The sequence below is a fragment of the Pleurodeles waltl genome, chromosome 12 (genome assembly GCF_031143425.1).
Source record: "Pleurodeles waltl isolate 20211129_DDA chromosome 12, aPleWal1.hap1.20221129, whole genome shotgun sequence".
Taxonomy (NCBI): domain Eukaryota; kingdom Metazoa; phylum Chordata; class Amphibia; order Caudata; family Salamandridae; genus Pleurodeles; species Pleurodeles waltl.
Genome location: NC_090451.1, coordinates 32,144,434 through 32,163,810, shown reverse-complemented (window position 1 = coordinate 32,163,810; position 19,377 = coordinate 32,144,434). Strand labels below are relative to the sequence as shown.

The following is a 19,377-nucleotide window of genomic DNA, read 5'->3' as shown; positions in this document are numbered from 1 at the left end:
AGAAACTTCCCCTTTAGAGGACGGATGTCCCACATCGTGAAGAGTCATGAAGAAGTGTTTTTCTGCGGAAAGACCGTAAACAAGCCTTGCTAGCTGCAAAGCTCACGGTTAGGGTTTTTGGATGCTGCTGTGGCCCAGGAGGGACCAGGATGTCGCCAATTGCGTGAGGGGACAGAGGGGGCATCCAGCAAGACAAGGAGCCCTCTCAGAAGCAGGCAGCACCCGCAGAAGTGCCGGAACAGGCACTATGAAGTGGAGTGAAACGGTGCTCACCTGAAGTTGCACAAGAGAGTCCCACGCCGCCGGAGGACAACTCAGGTGGTCGTGCAATGCAGGTTAGAGTGCCGTGGACTCAGGCTTGGCTGTGCATAAAGGAAATCTTCGTGGAGTGCACAGGAGCTGGAGTAGCTGCAAAACACGCGGTTCCCAGCAATGCAGTCTGGCGTGGGGAGGCAAGGACTTACCTCCACCAAACTTGGACTGAAGAGTCACTGGACTGTGGGAGTCACTTGGACAGAGTTGCTGAGTTCAAGGGACCTCGCTCGTCATGCTGAGAGGAGACCCAGAGGACCGGTGATGCAGTTCTTTGGTGCCTGCGGTTGCAGGGGGATGATTCCGTCGACCCACGGGAGATTTCTTCGGAGCTTCTAGTGCAGAGAGGAGGCAGACTACCCCCACAGCATGCACCACCAGGAAAACAGTCGAGAAGGCGGCTGGATCAGCGTTACAGTGTCGCAGTAGTCGTCGTTGCTACTTTGTTGCAGTTTTGCAGGCTTCCAGCACGGTCAGCAGTCGATTCCTTGGCAGAAGGTGAAGAGAGATATGCAGAGGAACTCGGATGAGCTCTTGCATTCGTTATCTAAGGAATTCCCCAAAGCAGAGACCCTAAATAGCCAGAAAAGAGGGTTTGGCTACTTAGGAGAGAGGATAGGCTAGCAACACCGGAAGGAGCCTATCAGAAGGAATCTCTGACGTCACCTGCCGGCCCTGGCTACTCAGAGCAGTCCAGTGTGCCAGCAGCACCTCTGTTTCCAAGATGGCAGAGGTCTGGAGCACACTGGAGGAGCTCTGGGCACCTCCCAGGGGAGGTGCAGGTCAGGGGATTGGTCACTCCCCTTTCCTTTGTCCAGTTTCGCGCCAGAGCAGGGCTGAGGGGTCCCTGAACAGGTGTAGACTGGCTTATGCAGAAATGGGCACCATCTGTGCCCATGAAAGCATTTCCAGATGCTGGAGGAGGCTACTCCTCCCCAGCCTGACACCTTTTTCCAAAGTGAGAGGGTGTAACACCCTCTCTCTGAGGAAGTCATTTGTTCTGCCTTCCTGGGCCAAGCCTGGCTGGACCCCAGGAGGGCAGAAACCTGTCTGAGGGGTTGGCAGCAGCAGCAGCTGCAGTGAAACCCCTGAAAAGGCAGTTTGGCAGTGCCCGGGTCTGTGCTAGAGACCCGTGGGATCATGGGATTGTGCCAACAATGCCAGGATGGCATTGAGGGGGCAATTCCATGATCATAGACATGTTACATGGCCATATTCGGAGTTACCATTGTGAAGCTACACATAGGTAGTGACCTATATGTAGTGCACGCGTGTAATGGTGTCCCCGCACTCACAAAGTCCGGGGAATTGGCCCTGAACAATGTGGGGGCACCTTGGCTAGTGCCAGGGTGCCCACACACTAAGCAACTTAGCACCCAACCTTTACCAGGTAAAGGTTAGACATATAGGTGACTTATAAGTTACTTAAGTGCAGTGTAAAATGGCTGTGAAATAACGTGGACGTTATTTCACTCAGGCTGCAGTGGCAGACCCGTGTAAGAATTGTCAGAGCTCCCTATGGGTGGCAATAGAAATGCTGCACCCCATAGGGATCTCCTGGAACCCCAATACCCTGGGTACCTTAGTACCATATACTAGGGAATTATAAGGGTGTTCCAGTATGCCAATGTAAATTGGAGAAATTGGTCACTAGCCTGTTAGTGACAATTTGGAAAGAAATGAGAGAGCATAACCACTGAGGTTCTGATTAGCAGAGCCTCAGTGAGACAGTTAGTCATAACACAGGTAACACATACAGGGCACACTTATGAGCACTGGGGCCCTGGCTGGCAGGGTCCCAGTGACACATACAACTAAAAAAACATATATACAGTGAAATATGGAGGTAACATGCAAGGCAAGATGGTACTTTCCTACACAACCCCCCCCAAACGAAGGACAATAAGACTAGCCATGACCTGATGAGTCTTCATTGTCTAAGTGGAAATATCTGGAGAGTCCATCTGCATTGGAGTGGGTACTCCCAGGTCTATGTTCCACTGAATAATCCATTCCCTGTAGGGATATGGACCACCTCAATAATTTAGGGTTTTCACCTTTCATTTGTTTTAGCCAAAGTAGAGGTTTGTGGTCTGTCTGAACAATGAAGTGAGTGCCAAACAGGTATGGCCTCAACTTCTTCAGTGCCGAGACCACAGCAAAGGCCTCCCTCTCTATGGCAGACCAACGCTTTTCTCTAGGGGTCAACCTCCTGCTGATAAAAGCAACAGGTTGATCCTGGCCCTCAGAATTAAGTTGTGATAAGACTGCCCCTACCCCTAATTCAGATGCATCAGTTTGGACAATGAATTTTTTGGAGTAACAGGGGCTTTTTAGGACAGGTGCAGAGCACATGGCCTGCTTCAGCTCCTCAAAAGCTTTCTGACAGCTAGCTGTCCACAATACCTTTTTAGGCATTTTCTTAGATGTGAGGTCATTAAGAGGGGCTGCAATGGAGCCATAGTTCTTTATGAACCTCCAGTAAAACCCAGTGAGGCCTAAGAAGGCTCTCACCTGGGTCTGAGTTGTAGGGGGAACACAATCTATAATAGTCTGGATTTTCCCCTGAAGTGGTGCGATCTGTTCTCCACCTACCACGTGTCCCAGATAAACCACTTTCCCCTGCCCTATCTGGCACTTTGAAGCCTTGATAGTGAGGCCGGCCTTTTGCAGGGCCTCCAAAACTTTCCATAGGTGGTCCAGGTGATCATCCCAGCTGGAGCTAAAGACAGCTATATCATCTAGATATGCTGCACTAAAAGCTTCCAGCCCTTGCAGGACTGTATTCCCCAACCTCTGAAAAGTGGCAGGTGCATTTTTCAATCCAAAAGGCATTACTGTGAATTGGTAATGGCCTCCAATGGTTGAAAATGCAGTTTTTGCTTTAGCATCTTCTGATAATTTGATCTGCCAATACCCTGCAGTCAAATCAAAAGTGCTTAGATACTTGGCAGATGCCAGTGTATCTATTAGCTCATCTGCCCTGGGTATAGGGTGAGCATCAGTTTTGGTTACCTGGTTGAGACCTCTGTAGTCGACACAAAACCGCATTTCCTTCTTTCCTTCCTTGGAATGAGGTTTTGGTACAAGTACCACAGGAGAGGCCCATGGACTTTCAGAGTGCTTAACCACTCCTAGTTCAAGCATTTTCTGCACCTCTTGCTTTATGCAGTCTCTGACATGGTCAGGCTGCCTATAGATCTTACTTTTGACAGGCAAGCTGTCTCCAGTATCTATAGTGTGCTCACACCAAGAAGTGGTACCCGGCACAGTAGAGAAGAGTTCAGAAAACTGACCTAGGAGATTTATGCAGTGGTCTTTCTGCTCAGCAGTAAGACAGTCTGCCAAAACTACACCTTCCACTAGAGCATCTTGTTCTGTGGAAGAGAAGAGATCAGGGAGAGGGTCACTCTCTTCTTCCTGTCCCTCATCTGTTGCCATGAGCAGGGTGAGATCAGCCCTGTCATAGTAGGGTTTCAGGCGATTGACATGGAGCACCCTAAGGGGACTCCTGGCAGTGCCTAAGTCAACTAAGTAGGTGACTTCACCCTTCTTCTCAACAATTATGTGGGGTCCACTCCATTTATCTTGGAGTGCTCTTGGGGCCACAGGCTCCAAGACCCACACTTTCTGCCCTGGTTGGTACTGAACCAAAACAGCCTTCTGGTCATGCCATTGCTTTTGGAGCCCTTGGCTGGCCTGAAGGTTTTTACTGGCCTTTTTCATGTACTCAGCCATCCTACATCTGAGGCCAAGTACATAGTCCACTATGTCTTGCTTTGGAGCTTTTAAAGGTTGTTCCCAACCCTCCTTAACTAGTGTTAGAGGACCTCTCAAAGGGTGTCCAAATAGGAGTTCAAAGGGGCTGAAGCCCACTCCTTTTTGGGGTACCTCCCTGTAAGCAAAAAGGAGGCAAGGTAACAGGATATCCCATCTCCTGCGGAGTTTTTCAGGGAGTCCCATAATCACGCCTTTGAGAGTTTTGTTAAATCTCTCCACTAGTCCCTTTGTTTGTGGATGATAGGGTGTGGTGAACTTGTATGTAACACCACACTCCTTCCACATGGGCTTTAAGTAAGCAGACATGAAATTGCTTCCCCTGTCTGATACCACCTATTTTGGGAAGCCCACCCTGGAAAAGATTCCCAGGAGGGCCTTTGCCACTGCAGAAGCTGTAGTGGTCCTTAGAGGAATTGCTTCAGGATATCTAGTGGCATGGTCCACTACCACCAAGATAAACATATTGCCTGAAGCAGTAGGAGGGTCAAGAGGGCCAACTATGTCAACCCCTACCCTTTCAAAGGGAACCCCAACCACAGGCAGTGGGATAAGGGGTGCCTTTGGAGTGCCACCTGTCTTGCCACTGGCTTGACAGGTTTCACAGGACTTAAAAAATTATTTTGTGTCCTCTGACATTCTAGGCCAATGAAACAAGGGGACAAGCCTGTCCCAAGTTTTCATTTGCCCCAAATGTCCAGCTAAGGGAATGTCGTGGGCTAGAGTTAGGAGGAACTTTCTGTACTCCTGAGGAATCACCAATCTCCTGGCAGTTCCAGGTTTTGGATCCCTTGCTTCAGTGTACAAGAGGTTGTCCTCCCAGTAAACTCTGTGAGAGTCACTGACATCCCCATTTGCTTGTTTGACAGCTTGCTGCCTTAGACCCTCTAGTGTGGGACAGGTTTGCTGTGCCACACTCAGCTCCTCCCTGGCAGGCCCCCCTTCACCCAAAAGCTCAGCAGTGTCTGCTTCCAGCTCTTCTGGTGTAGGTTCTGCACAGGGTGGAAATTTTTCTTCCTCAGAAGTAGAATCCACTGTAGAGGGAGGGATAGTAGGTAGTGATTTACTTCTACTAGCCCTAGTTTTAGGGAGCACTTGGTCCATTCTTCCAGGATCCAAGTCACCCTGTCCTTTTTGCTTTTTGGCCTGAGCCCTGGTTAAAGCAAAAATATGCCCTGGAATGCCCAGCATTGCTTATGGGCCTCCAACTCCACATCTGACCAAGCTGATGTCTCTAAATCATTCCCTAGTAGACAGTCTACAGGTAAATCTGAGGCAACCACAACTTTCTTTGGACCAGTAACCCCCCCCCCCCAGTTGAGATTTACAACAGCCATGGGGTGGCTAAGTGTGTTGTTATGAGCATCGGTTACTTAGTACTGGTGACCAAGTAGGTGTTGTTCAGGGTGGACCAGTTTCTCTATTACCATTGTAACACTGGCACCTGTGTGCCTGTAGGCCTGAACCTCAACACCATTTATTAGGGGTAGTTGCTTGTACTTATCCATGTTAAGGGGACAAGCAACTAAGGTGGCTAAATCAATAGCCCCCTCAGAGACTAACACAGCCTCTGTGGTCTCCCTAACAAGACCAACCCCAACTAAGTTACCAATAGTGAGCCCAGCTACTCCCTTGGATTGGCTATTAGTAGGTTTGCTCCCACCACCACTGCTATTAGTAGGGACACTAGGGGTAGCAGTAGGGGTTGTAGTGGTAGGAGGGTTGGTGCTTTTCTTTGGACAACTGGGATCTGTTGTCCAATGGCCTTTTATTTTACATAAATAGCACCATGGTTTCTTTTCTTTGTTTTGATTTGAAGAGGATTTGGGCCCACCACCCCCACCTGAGTGTTTTTGTGGGCCTGATGAAGACTCATTTTTAGATTTGTCCCCACCCTTGTCAGATGACTTACCATTCTTCTTCTTGCCATCTTTGCCACCCCCTGTATGAACTTTTCTGTTCACCCTTGTTCTGACCCATTTGTCTGCCTTCTTTCCAAATTCTTGGGGAGAGGTCAGATCAGAGTCCACCAGGTACTGGTGCAACAAATCAGACACACAATTATTAAGAATATGCTCTCTCAGGATTAAGTTATACAGGCTTTCATAATCAGTAACTTTACTGCCATGTAACCACCCCTCCAAGGCCTTCACTGAATGGTCAACAAAGTCTACCCAGTCTTGTGAAGACTCCTTTTTGGTTTCTCTGAACTTCATCCTGTACTGCTCAGTGGTTAAGCCATAACCATCTAGGAGTGCATTCTTAAGAACTTTGAAATCATTGGCATCACTTTCTTTTACAGTAAGGAGCCTATCCCTACCCTTTCCACTAAATGATAGCCATAGGATAGCAGCCCACTGCCTTTGAGGGACATCCTGTACAACACAGGCCCTCTCAAGTGCAGCAAACCACTTGTTAATGTCATACCCATCCTTATAAGGGGGAACTATCTTATGCAGATTCCTAGAATCATGCTCTCTTGCAGGATGATTATTGGGAATACTGCTGCTGCCACCATGGGTTTCTAACCCAATTTTCTGTCTTTCTCTTTCTATTTCTAAGGACTGCCTATCTAAATCCAGCTGTTGCTTCTTGAGCTTCAGTCTGGATTGTTCCACTCTCAATCTATTGAGCTCCCTTTCTAACACTCTGTCATCAGGGTGGGTGGGTGGGACATGCCTTGAAACAGAAGTATGGTGAGAATGAACAGAAGGAGAGCTGTCCCTAACAGATGGCACTCTAACAACCTGGCTAACAGAAACAGCACTTCTACTATGATGAGAAGGAATACTCTTACTGTGATGTGAGGCAAGACTATTACTGTGATGTGACTCTACATCAGTACCAGCTATGCTAGGTGGTCTGCTAATGGGCAGGCTAGGAAGTTTCCCTTCTAAATCTTTTGCTAGGGGTGCCCCAGTGTCAGATTGGGAACCATCAGCTAATTTCTCAACAGAAGTGCCAACTCTGGTCTTATCTTGTTCAATGAGCATATTAACCAACAGTTCTCTACAGGGATTTTTCCCCACCCCTAAACCTCTTTCAATGCAGAGACTCCTTGCTCCTTTCCAGCTAAGGTGATCATAAGCAAGTTTGGACAGATCAACAGTTTGGCCTGTGCCAGACATTTTTAGAAGGTGTTTAGGGGATAGAAAAAGTGAGAAAAAGGTTTTCAGAACTTTTGGAAAGACAGAAAAAAACTTTAAAAACTTTTAAAGAACTTTTTAGAAAGTTTAGAGGTACTTTTCAGCACTTAGAAAAGAAGTGAAAGGAGAAAAGCAAAACTTTTTGGTTAGGTGTACATACACTGAACTTGTTTTGTATATTTTTCTCTTATGAAAAGTACAATGAAAAAAAGTGGTAAGTAGTTGCAAAGTACTTATCCCACCGCTGCACAACCAATGTAGGAGGCTGGACTGGCTTGTAGTGAGTACCAAGGGGTACTTACACCTTGCACCAGGCTCAGGTATCCCTTATTAGTGTATAGGGGTGTCAAGCAGCTTAGGCTGATAGAAAATGTAGCTTAGCAGAGCAGCTTAAGCTGAACTAGGAGACGAGTGAAGCTCCTACAGTACCATTAATGTCATATGTACAATATCATAAGAAAACACAATACACAGATATACTAAAAATAAAGGTACTTTTTTTTTATGACAATATGCCAAAGTATCTCAGTGAGTACCCTCAGTATGAGGATAGCAAATATACACAAGATATATGCACACAATACCACAAATATGCAGTATAGTAATAGAAAACAGTGCAAACAATGTATAGTTACAATAGGATGCGATGGGGACACATAGGGATAGGGGCAACACAAACCATATACTCCAAAAGTGGAATGCGAACCACGAATGAACCCCAAACCTATGTGACCTTGTAGAGGGTCGCTGGGACTGTAAGAAAACAGTGAGGGTTAGAAAAATAGCCCACCCCAAGACCCTGAAAAGTGAGTGCAAAGTGCACTAAAGTTCCCCAAAGAGCACAGAAGTCGTGATAGGGGAATTCTGCAGGAAAGACCAAAACTAGCAATGCAACAACGATGGATTTCCAGACGAGGATACCTGTGGAACAAGGGGACCAAGTACAAAAGTCACGATCAAGTCGAGAGTGGGCAAATGCCCAGGAAATGCCAGCTGTGGGTGCAAAGAAGCTGCTACTGGACAGTAGAAGCTGAGGTTTCTGCAAGAACGACAAGGGCTAGAAACTTCCCCTTTAGAGGACGGATGTCCCACGTCGTGAAGAGTCATGAAGAAGTGTTTTTCTGCGGAAAGACCGTAAACAAGCCTTGCTAGCTGCAAAGCTCGCGGTTAGGGTTTTTGGATGCTGCTGTGGCTCAGGAGGGACCAGGATGTCGCCAATTGCGTGAGGGGACAGAGGGGGCGTCCAGCAAGACAAGGAGCCCTCTCTGAAGCACGCAGCACCCGCAGAAGTGCCGGAACAGGCACTACGAAGTGGAGTGAAACAGTGCTCACCCGAAGTTGCACAAGAGAGTCCCACGCCGCCGGAGGACAACTCAGGAGGTCGTGCAATGCAGGTTAGAGTGCCATGGACTCGGGCTTGGCTGTGCATAAAGGAAATCTTCGTGGAGTGCACAGGAGCAGGAGTAGCTGCAAAAAACGCGGTTCCCAGCAATGCAGTCTGGTGTGGAAAGGCAAGGACTTACCTCCACCAAACTTGGACTGAAGAGTCACTGGACTGTGGGAGTCACTTGGACAGAGTTGCTGAGTTCAAGGGACCTCGCTCGTCGTGCTGAGAGGAGACCCAGAGGACCGGTGATGCAGTTCTTTGGTGCCTGCGGTTGCAGGGGGACGATTCCGTCGACCCACGGGAGATTTCTTCGGAGCTTCTAGTGCAGAGAGGAGGCAGACTACCCCCACAGCATGCACCACCAGGAAAACAGTCGAGAAGGCGGCTGGATCAGCATTACAGTGTCGCAGTAGTCGTCGTTGCTACTTTGTTGCAGTTTTGCAGGCTTCCAGCACGGTCAGCAGTCGATTCCTTGGCAGAAGGTGAAGAGAGAGATGCAGAGGAACTCGGATGAGCTCTTGCATTCGTTATCTAAGGAATTTCCCAAAGCAGAGACCCTAAATAGCCAGAAAAGAGGGTTTGGCTACTTAGGAGAGAGGATAGGCTAGCAACACCTGAAGGAGCCTATCAGAAGGAGTCTCTGATGTCACCTGCTGGCCCTGGCCACTCAGAGCAGTCCAGTGTGCCAGCAGCACCTCTGTTTCCAAGATGGCAGAGGTCTGGAGCACACTGGAGGAGCTCTGGGCACCTCCCAGGGGAGGTGCAGGTCAGGGGAGTGGTCACCCCCCCTTCCTTTGTCCAGTTTCGCACCAGAGCAGGGCTGAGGGGTCCCTGAACCGGTGTAGACTGGCTTATGCAGAAATGGGCACCATCTGTGCCCATGAAAGCATTTCCAGAGGCTGGGGGAGGCTACTCCTCCCCAGCCCTGACACCTTTTTCCAAAGGGAGAGGGTGTAACACCCTCTCTCTAGGGAAGTCATTTGTTCTGCCTTCCTGGGCCAAGCCTGGCTGGACCCCAGGAGGGCAGAAACCTGTCTGAGGGGTTGGCAGCAGCAGCAGCTGCAGTGAAACCCCTGAAAAGGCAGTTTGGCAGTACCCGGGTCTGTGCTAGAGACCCGTGGGATCATGGGATTGTGCCAACAATGCCAGGATGGCGTTGAGGGGGCAATTCCATGATCATAGACATGTTACATGGCCATATTTGGAGTCACCATTGTGAAGCTACACATAGGTAGTGACCTATATGTAGTGCACGCGTGTAATGGTGTCCCCGCACTCACAAAGTCTGGGGAATTGGCCCTGAACAATGTGGGGGCACCTTGGCTAGTGCCAGGGTGCCCACACACTAAGTAACTTAGCACCCAACCTTTACCAGGTAAAGGTTAGACATATAGGTGACTTATAAGTTATTTAAGTGCAGTGTAAAATGGCTGTGAAATAACGTGGACGTTATTTCACTCAGGCTGCAGTGGCAGGCCCGTGTAAGAATTGTCAGAGCTCCCTATGGGTGGCAAAAGAAATGCTGCAGCCCATAGGGATCTCCTGGAAACCCAATACCCTGGGTACCTCAGTACCATATACTAGGGAATTATAAGGGTGTTCCAGTATGCCAATGTAAATTGGAGAAATTGGTCACTAGCCTGTTAGTTACAATTTGGAAAGAAATGAGAGAGCATAACCACTGAGGTTCTGATTAGCAGAGCCTCAGTGAGACAGTTAGTCATAACACAGGTAACACATACAGGGCACACTTATGAGCACTGGGGCCCTGGCTGGCAGGGTCCCAGTGACACATACAACTAAAACAACATATATACGGTGAAATATGGGGGTAACATGCCAGGCAAGATGGTACTTTCCTACACTACTTGATTATAAGATCTACCTGAAGGAGTTTTACAATAAAACATGTTTGCAACACTCCTTTCGTCAGTGGTTTAGATTTCACACTGAGACCAGAGTGCAAGGACAGGCCCTCTGAGAGTGCAAACAGAATCTAGTGCAACAGAGATGCCAGGTGTTCCGTGACAGTGCTTTACTGTTCCACGTTTTGTTGGGAGGAAAGAGACGGCAGTGCTGCAGTGAGACATTGTGCTCTGTCACAGTACTGCGTTCCCCAGTGTTCTAGTGGGAGCAGACCATCAGTTATTGCAATCATTCACTGACAGTGACACATTGCCTGAGGTTTAGTGGAAGCAGACGGTGTTTGGTGCTGCAGTGACACATTGGCCCTGATTACGGGTTTTGCGCCCGCCAAACTCGTACCACCATTAGGCCACCTGTGCGGCCAGAAGACCGCCGGCCCTGTTAGGAGTTCACTGCAGGGCCGGCGGGTGGAAACAGCGTTTCTGCCGGCCGACCCTGCGGTGAACAGGGCCTTAACATTGACACCGACTCGTAATCGAGCTGGCGCCAATGTGAGGGTGCGTCGAGTGCAGCAGCACCTGTTGCGCTTTCCATTGCCCATAATTTGGGCAGTGGAAACACAACGGGGCTGTCCATGGGGGCATCTACACTACCCCTGCGTAGTTTGAGGGCCCCCGCTTTCCGCCAGCCTTTGCATGGCGGGGCTACCACCATGCAAAGGCTGGTGGAAAGGGGACTCGTAAACCCCAGGGTAACCCTGCAAGCAGCGCTGCCCTGGCGGATTGAGACTGCCGAGACCTCCAGGCTCTCGCCTGGCTGCAACCTGGCAGTGTCAGCGGTCTGACCGTGGCAACTCTGCCACTGTCAAAATGTCGCAGTCGGACCGTCACTTTGGCAGCGGTCTGACTGCGACTGTGTCCATGGTGGTCTGGTGACCGCCAGGGTCATAATGAGGCCCATAGTGTTCGGTCACAGTATTGCCTTGGCCAGGGCTGTAGCGGAAGCAGACAGATTGCGGTGCAGCAGTGACACCTTGTGTTCTCACACAGTATTGCATGGGCAGGGATTCTAGAGGAGGGGGATGACACTGGTGCTGCAGTGACATCTTGTGTTCAATCACAGTATTACATTGGCTGGGGTTGTAGCAGGAGCAGACAGATTGTGGTGCAGCAGTGCCATCTTGTGTTCAGTCACAGTATTGCATGGGCAGGGATTCTAGAGTGGGGAGATGACACTGGTGTAAACCTTGGGTTCACTCACGGTATTGCATGGGCAGGGATTCTATAGGGAGGAGATGACTGGTGCAGCAGTGACATCTTGTGTTCACTCACAGTATTGCATTGGCTGGGGTTGTATAAGGAGCAGACAGATTGTGGTGCAGCAGTGATACTTTGTGTGCACAAACGGATTGTAGAGGGAGGAGATGACTCTGGTGCAGCAGTAACACCTTGGGTTCACTCACAGTATTGCCTGGGCAGGGTTCTAGAGGGAGAAGATGACTCAGGTGCAGCAGTGACACCTTATGTTCACTCATGGTGTTGCATGGGCAGGGATTCTAGAGAGAGGAGATGACTCAGGTGCAGCAGTGACACCTTGTGTGGAGTCACAGTATTGCATTCCCCATTTTCTAGGTGAAGCAGACTGAATCTAAAAAATAATTGATACTAAACATGCATTGACAGTGCACAATGCCTAACATTTAGTGGAAGTTGATGGTGTTTGGTACTGTAATGACACCTTGGGCCTCATTATGAACCTGGCGGTGTCACGGTCGCAGTCGGACCGCTTCCAAAGTGGCTGTCCGACTGCAAATTTATGACAGTGGCGGAGCCACCACTGTCGGACTGCTGACAGTGTCAGGTTGCCACAAGGCGACAGCCTGGCAGTCTTGGTTGTCTCAGACCTCCAGGGCAGCTCTGCTTGCAGCGCTGCCCTGGCAATTACGAGTCCCCTTTCTTCCAGCCTTTGCATGGTGGTAGCCCCGCCATGCAAAGGCTGGCAGAAAGGGGGTGCCGGGGGCCCCATGGGGGCCCCTGCTCTGCCCATGCACTTGGCAAGGGCAGTGCAGGGACCCCCATGGACAGACCTGGTGCGCTTTCCACTGCCTGAATTACGGGCAGTGGAAAGCATGACAGGTGCTGTTCCACACTGTTACATTGGCGCTGGCTCGATTACAAGCCGGCATCAATGTTAAGGCCTTGTTCATCGCAGGGCCGGCGGTGTTCTGGCCACACAGGCGGCCTGATGGCAGAATGAGTTTGGCGGGCGGCCTCCGCCACCGCCAAACTCGTAATGAAGGTCCTTCTGTTCAGTCACAGTGATGCAGAAGGAGAGGTTGTGGGGGAGCAGACAGATTCTGGTGCAACAGTGACATCTTGTATTTAATCACGGTATTGCAATTCCTAGATTCAAGTTATATTAGGGTTTGGTGAAAAGAAAACAAGGAACTCACAGAGTTGGAATCAGACAAAAGAAGCAAGCCTTATTTTAACTTGCTGCACATCCGTTTCCACTGTCATACTTTTTTCTACTTATATTTTTCCCTAACTCAGGCAGCCTGGCAGGAGCTAAAGTTCTTTTGACTGGAGCCAGCAAGGGCATCGGGGAGCAGATGGCTTACCACTACGCAAAGTTTGGCGCAGAGATAGCTTTGACGGCAAGAAGAGAAGCAGCTCTCCAGAAGGTACAGGTGGTGCTTTGTGAGCTCGCCTGGTTTAACGTGAAGAATGTATGCGTGGCTAACGACACAGGAGCTGGTGTGGCTTACGACACCGGAGAATGCATGGGTAAAGACATAGACACAGGCATGGCTACATACGTTGGATTCGGTTTGCAAAACACGTGGGTGGAAAGTGTGCCCAAAGGAGTGATAAGCGGTTGAGTACAAAGGGTAAGCAGTTGTTAAACAAGAAAGCAAAGGCATTGCTAAATACATTAGAGTACGTATGCCCACATGCAGAAGACAGGCATGCCCACACGCAGTAGAGAGGCATGCCCACATGCAGAAGACAGGCATGCCCACATGCAGTAGAGAGGCATGCCCACAAGCAGTAGACAGGCATGCCCACACACTGTAGATAGGCATGCCCACACATAGTAGACAGGCATGCCCACACACTGTAGATAGGCATGCCCACAAGCAGTAGACAGGCATGCCCACACACTGTAGATAGGCATGCCCAACCGTAGTAGACAGGCATGCCCACACACTGTAGACAGGCATGCCCACACGCAGTAGAGAGGCATGCCCACATGCAGAAGACAGGCATGCCCACACGCAGTAGAGAGGCATGCCCACAAGCAGTAGACAGGCATGCCCACACACTGTAGACAGGCATGCCCACACACTGTAGATAGGCATGCCCACACGTAGTAGACAGGCATGCCCACAAACTGTAGATAGGCATGCCCACAAGCAGTAGAAAGGCATGCCTACACACTGTAGATAGGCATGCCCAACCGTAGTAGACAGGCATGCCCACACACTGTAGACAGGCATGCCCACACACAATAGGCAGGCATGCACACACAGTAGACAGGTATGCCCACACACTGTAGACAGGCATTGCTACACACAGTAGACAGGCAAGCCTACACGCAGTAGATAGGCATGCCCACAAGCAATAGACAGACATGCCCACACACTGTAGATAGGCATGCCCACACGCAGTAGACAGGCATGCCCACAAGCAGTAGGCAGGCATGCACACACAGTAGACAGGCATGCCCACAAGCAGTAGACAGGCATTGCTACATGCAGTAGACAGGCATTGCTACACACAGGAGAGAGGCGTCACCTCAGAAATGAGAGAGGTGTGGCTAAAGTCAGGAGACAGGCGTCATTACACACAGGAGACAGACGTGGCTACACACGCGAGACAGGCATGGTACATGCCAGGTAGACGTACAGGAAGGAGTTATTACACACAGGCAAATGTGTAGCCGCAGAAGTTGTGGCCTGCACACAGAGAAGGCAATGCTGCACACAGGAAAGGGCATAGCTGCACATTTCAGCAGGTGTGGCCACCCACTGACGAGGAGAAAGCGTGGCCACCCACTGACGAGGAGAAAGCGTGGCCACCCACTGACAGAGGAGAAAGCGTGGCCACCCACACACGAGGGGGCGTGGCTGACCAAACAGGAGAAGGTATGGCTAGCCAGCTCTAGAACCTGTCAAAACTTTTTAAGTTCTAAAACATATATAGGTAAAGTGAAAGTATTTTCATACCTAAGCTCAAAGTATTTGCAAAATTAAAAACAAAACTACAAAATATAATTAGTATAAAGTAAAAATACTGCAAAGAGAAGAAAAACCCAACAGTGAAATGGTGCAGTAGTGTATATTCTCAACATTCTGAACTCTTGTTTTTTAACAACGCAGGGAAGAAAAAACAATCGAAAAAAGATCAAAATAAACCTCTAAAGAACCTAGGGCCAGATGTAGCAAAATAACATTTTGCGACTTGCAAATAGCGAGTCATTGCGACTCGCTGTTTGCAAGTCGCAAAATGTTATGCAGAACGGTGTCTCAGACACCGTCTGCAAGTCGGTATGGGGTCGCAATGACCCACTTCATGAATATTCATGAGGTGGGTCGCAAATTGCGGCCCCATACCAACTATGGGCACTCGCAAACATGGAGGCCTGCTGTAGTCAGCAGACCTCCGTGTTCGTGACTGCTTTAAATAAAGCAGTTTTTTTTTTTTAAGTGTAGCCTGTTTTCCTTAAAGGAAAACGATCTGTACTTAAAAAAAACCGAAACCTTTAGTTTCGGTATTTTTTCAGGGCAGGGAGTGGTCGCTTGGACCACTCCCTGCCCTGAAAAAATGTTTCTGGGTCCAATCACAAACTGGAAGGGGTCCCATGGGGACCCCTTCCAATTTGCGAGTGGGTTACCATCCACTTGAAGTGGATGGTAACTGCAACACCATTTGCGACCGCATATGCGGTCGCAAATGGTGTTGCATACCATTAGGAATCGCAAATAGGAAGGGAACACCCCTTCCTATTTGCGATTCTGAAATGCATTTTGCGAGTCGGTCCGACTCGCAGAATGCATTTCTGCATAGGAAAATGTGATTTGCAACTCGCAAACGGCAGTTTTTGCCGTTTGCGAGTTGCAATTCCTTTCCTACATCTGGCCCCTAGAATCTTCTCTGCGCGCCTGCTGCGGGCCTTCTCACACCAGGCTGCGATCCAAGAACATTTTCACTGAAACTAATGTATTTGATGTTTGGCTAAAGATGATCTATTCTGAAAGCACAACTTGGGGCAAGTTTACTAGTAGTGACACAACTTTGTGCAGTAACCAAAGTTGCTGCGGTGTGTTGCGTTAAGGGCGCGAGCAGAGTAGTACAATGTGGTCCATTCCCCTGCCACTGGTGCACTATGGGTAGAGATGCACCGCGCGCACACGCGTGTGTGTGAGGTCAAGCACAGCTCTGCTGCAGGGCGGGGCCCTCTCCAGTACACACCAGTCCTAGACATCATTTAAGGGTCTCTTCCGTTGTATGCATCCGGTACCTTACAGCACACAGGAAACCGAGAATAGTTTTGAGAACGAAAATCTTTCTCAGACGTTGCCCTGCTTCAGCTATGGGTTGATGTAATCCCTGCCCACTTTGTTAGTAAATGGGGTTTGAGTCTAAAAACATTAGTGGTTGCATGGGAATGCCTAAGTGCCACCAACTGGATGTAAATTACTGCACAGTAGGTATTTCAAGCTCCTTTTCTGTGCACAAGTTTAGTGCTGGAAGGTAAATACAAAAACATCATTTTGCGCAGGTCGCAGGTTTGCATCAGTTTTGTGGAGCAAATCCGGTGTAAACTGTTAGAAAATCTGTTCGTTGCTGCCCAGCTCTTTTCCTGAAGGGGACACACAGCCATGAGCGATGCAGCAAAAGCTGGAGGGGAAGAGAATCTACCAGCTTTGTGTTTAAAGGCCACTGCAGAAAAGTAGGGACCATAGGAAGCATTTCTTCTACGCTTCATAGTCTCACACTGAAGTACCATCATGATACTAATGCACTTCCAAGAGAAGAAACGCCCAAGCATTCCACATGATGTCGGATATGGGAAATAGGGGCAGAACGTGAATGGACTTGCTCAGGATCAGACAATATTGCTAGGTGCGTGAGCCAGGATTGAAACCCAGGTTCACTGAGGCCATAAGCACATCCTTGGTCTCTTAAGCATAACTCTTCCCAAGCAGGCTTGTACTGGTCCTTTGCAAGGTTTGTAAATATGATATGAGGCGTTGGGTCTGCCCTCTTCAACCACTGGTCTGTTGGCTTGTCATTCACATTTTGATTCCACCCTCTGTCCGCCCACGTCAGCTATTGGCTGTCTTGCACTGTGAGTCACACATTTTTAGGTCTGGTGTTAGCCAATACCTTTTGATTTGACTAAAATGATATGTATATCTGGGGCTTTCAGGCAGCCCTCTTTGCCCATTTCTTTTCATAAAGTGCAGTACCAGTTGGACGGCTGTTTTGTAATAGAGAGATATGGTTCTAAACCGGAGCCCATTTCATAGCCGCAGAATGAACCCAAACTGGAGAGCGGTTCTACAATGCACCCCGGGTGCACAGAATAGAAGGGGACGCCGTTTACTGCACGGAATCTGCACACGTGTGCCTTGTATTTTGCTGACCATGGTCTTACACAAACTCTGCTCCTCTGGGTGTCCCAAGGGATTGTATCCATAAAATGATGTTCCTGTGCTTCCATGTAAGATGAAATCCTTATATGTTGATGATTAACACTTTCAGTATCAATTGTTGAGTGCAGATACTTTTATTTTTTAAGACACCTTTGTGTATTGCACAGCACTAGGATCTCTTTTGTATCAATGTTTGTTGAAATGACAAGGAAGTGATGTAATTGTGTCCCATAATGCTGCACAGTGTAACTTTATTTGCTGCATAATTTAGTCACCTCTGCTGCATAATGCAACCCTCTCCTGCTAAGTGATCCAAGCAGCTTACGACTGGAGTCTGTGCGTCCTGCAGGCCTTGTTCACGGTGGTTGCCTCCTCCGTGTGATATGTCGCACTCCTGCAGGCGACGGCTGCAGCGGTCGTCTCCTCGTCCCATTCTACTGCTCGCCAGGGTTCGATTGCTTCTCCCATCGCAGGACAATTTGTTTCCACTACTTTGAGGGATGGAGTGATTGTCTACTTTGGGTTCACTGCTCTGTATTCTCTTGTGTTGCGTTATGCGTGTTGTGTTGCTGGCAGGTATGTTGCACCCAATTTGCCATTATTTTGACTCTGAGGTTTGCATCACAGAGAGGTCGCAGGACTTTTCTTTGAAGGAGAATTGTGAGTATTGTGTTCTGGTGTGTCTCTGTGTCACTGTGGCACAACTTAGTGACGTGAGGTCTTCAGTTGAAAAGGGGTAATTTGTGGTCAGTCTCACACACTGAGCTGCTGGAGAGGTGTGCCCTGAGACCTGGGTTGATGGCTTATGCATGCCTTAGGTCTGTTATATGCCTTGTGGTTAGAGACAGCAGGAGTGTGCTTTCGCAGTACACAAAGACTGTCAGAGCTGTGATGTGTCAGGTTCTGACCAATGTCTTCCTTGTGTTTGAGATGGGACTGTCTCTTTAGTGGTTAGTGCTGTTGACCTGCCTGCGATGGAGCTAGGATGGTGAGTGTTAGACCCAGTTTCCTGGGCACCAGGGCACTCACGGGCTACCCAGCTCCAATCGCATCAACTAGAGTGACCCCCACTGGTGTCCTGCGGCCTCAGTACTAGTGGATCCAAAACTGGATAACCAGGTACTCCTCTCCAGCCCTTGACTCTCTCAGGTTAGTGAGACAGAGCAGCCCAAGGCTTACTCAAGGAGGTGAGGTGGGTCTAGACATTCGGAAAGCAGGGTACACTGTACTACCAGCTAAAAAGATCAATGTCCAGTCAGTGCTTTACTTTTAAAAAAGAAAAATACTTTAATACACATAAGAGAAATATATTACACATAAAACTAGGATAAATACTGAAAACCAGACATCTCTACAAGCCTCTGGGCCAGAGTTCTGACCCCAAACAGTATTATAGTGCCTAGACACTCAGCACTGTACAAACAGCATGTAGGCACACCATTACCATTGCATATTACAGACCATGTTGCACAGGGTTGCTCTCATTTGCTGGAGCCATGATACCAGTCCTTGTATGGCAATGGTGTAGTTCCAGCATGTGATGTGAAGTCAAACGTTCCGGATCAGCCCCAGAATCCACCACCCAAAGAACAGAATTGCTCTCCTGTCCTTAGCAAGGACACCGCTCTGATCACAGGTGCCTGATGTCTTGGCACATGTTACTGAAGTCCCACTAGACTAGTAGCCACTGGCTAGCTGCAGGAGGGTATTGATGCCCAGAGTCCCAGTACACCCTGGTGCCCCCATGTGTCACATAGAGAAACGTAGGAGGCCTGTACCACAAGATATTCTTTCCCAGCTACAGATTGTAACTGTGAGTATCCCAGGCTCCAACAGCACAGGGGAGGGGTCTGGGCAGAAGTGACCTCACTGTCAAAGGCTTGGTGGAATTAAGCTTCCCCGTCTCCCTCTGTTGATGTGCTTCAAGCTTCCTTACCTTGAGCAGCTGCTTGCAATTGCCTTGTCTTCCAAGATGATGTGACAAGGCCCACAAACAGCTGGTCCTCTGCATCTGCATTCAGGTTGTTGAGTGATCTTTTTGCTCTTTCACAGCTGGCAAATCCCTTCACAGCAGAATCCATCCAGCACAGAGAAACTCTCAAGTTCAGACGCGGTGAGCAAGCTTCCCTGCCTTTACACCACAGGCCCACAGCTGGCTTCTGTAGATACTTGTTAGAACCGAAGACCAGTCTTGAACCACCACTGACCACTCAGGCCAGACTTTTTAT

At 49.0% G+C, this 19,377-nt stretch overlaps 1 protein-coding gene across 2 annotated transcripts in view; it reads left to right on the top strand.

Moving 5' to 3' along the window:
* The window catches only part of HSD11B1L (hydroxysteroid 11-beta dehydrogenase 1 like), a 98,930-nt gene that overhangs the window by 64,873 nt on the left and 14,680 nt on the right, over positions 1-19,377 (top strand). Inside the window, exon 2 of one of the 2 annotated variants that reach the window (XM_069217041.1) lies at positions 13,041-13,171. In XM_069217041.1, the coding sequence (XP_069073142.1) occupies positions 13,041-13,171 (131 nt within the window). Of the gene's footprint in view, positions 1-13,040; positions 13,172-17,080; positions 17,218-19,377 lie in introns of those variants that run through there. The other variant, XM_069217042.1, reaches the window with a different exon arrangement.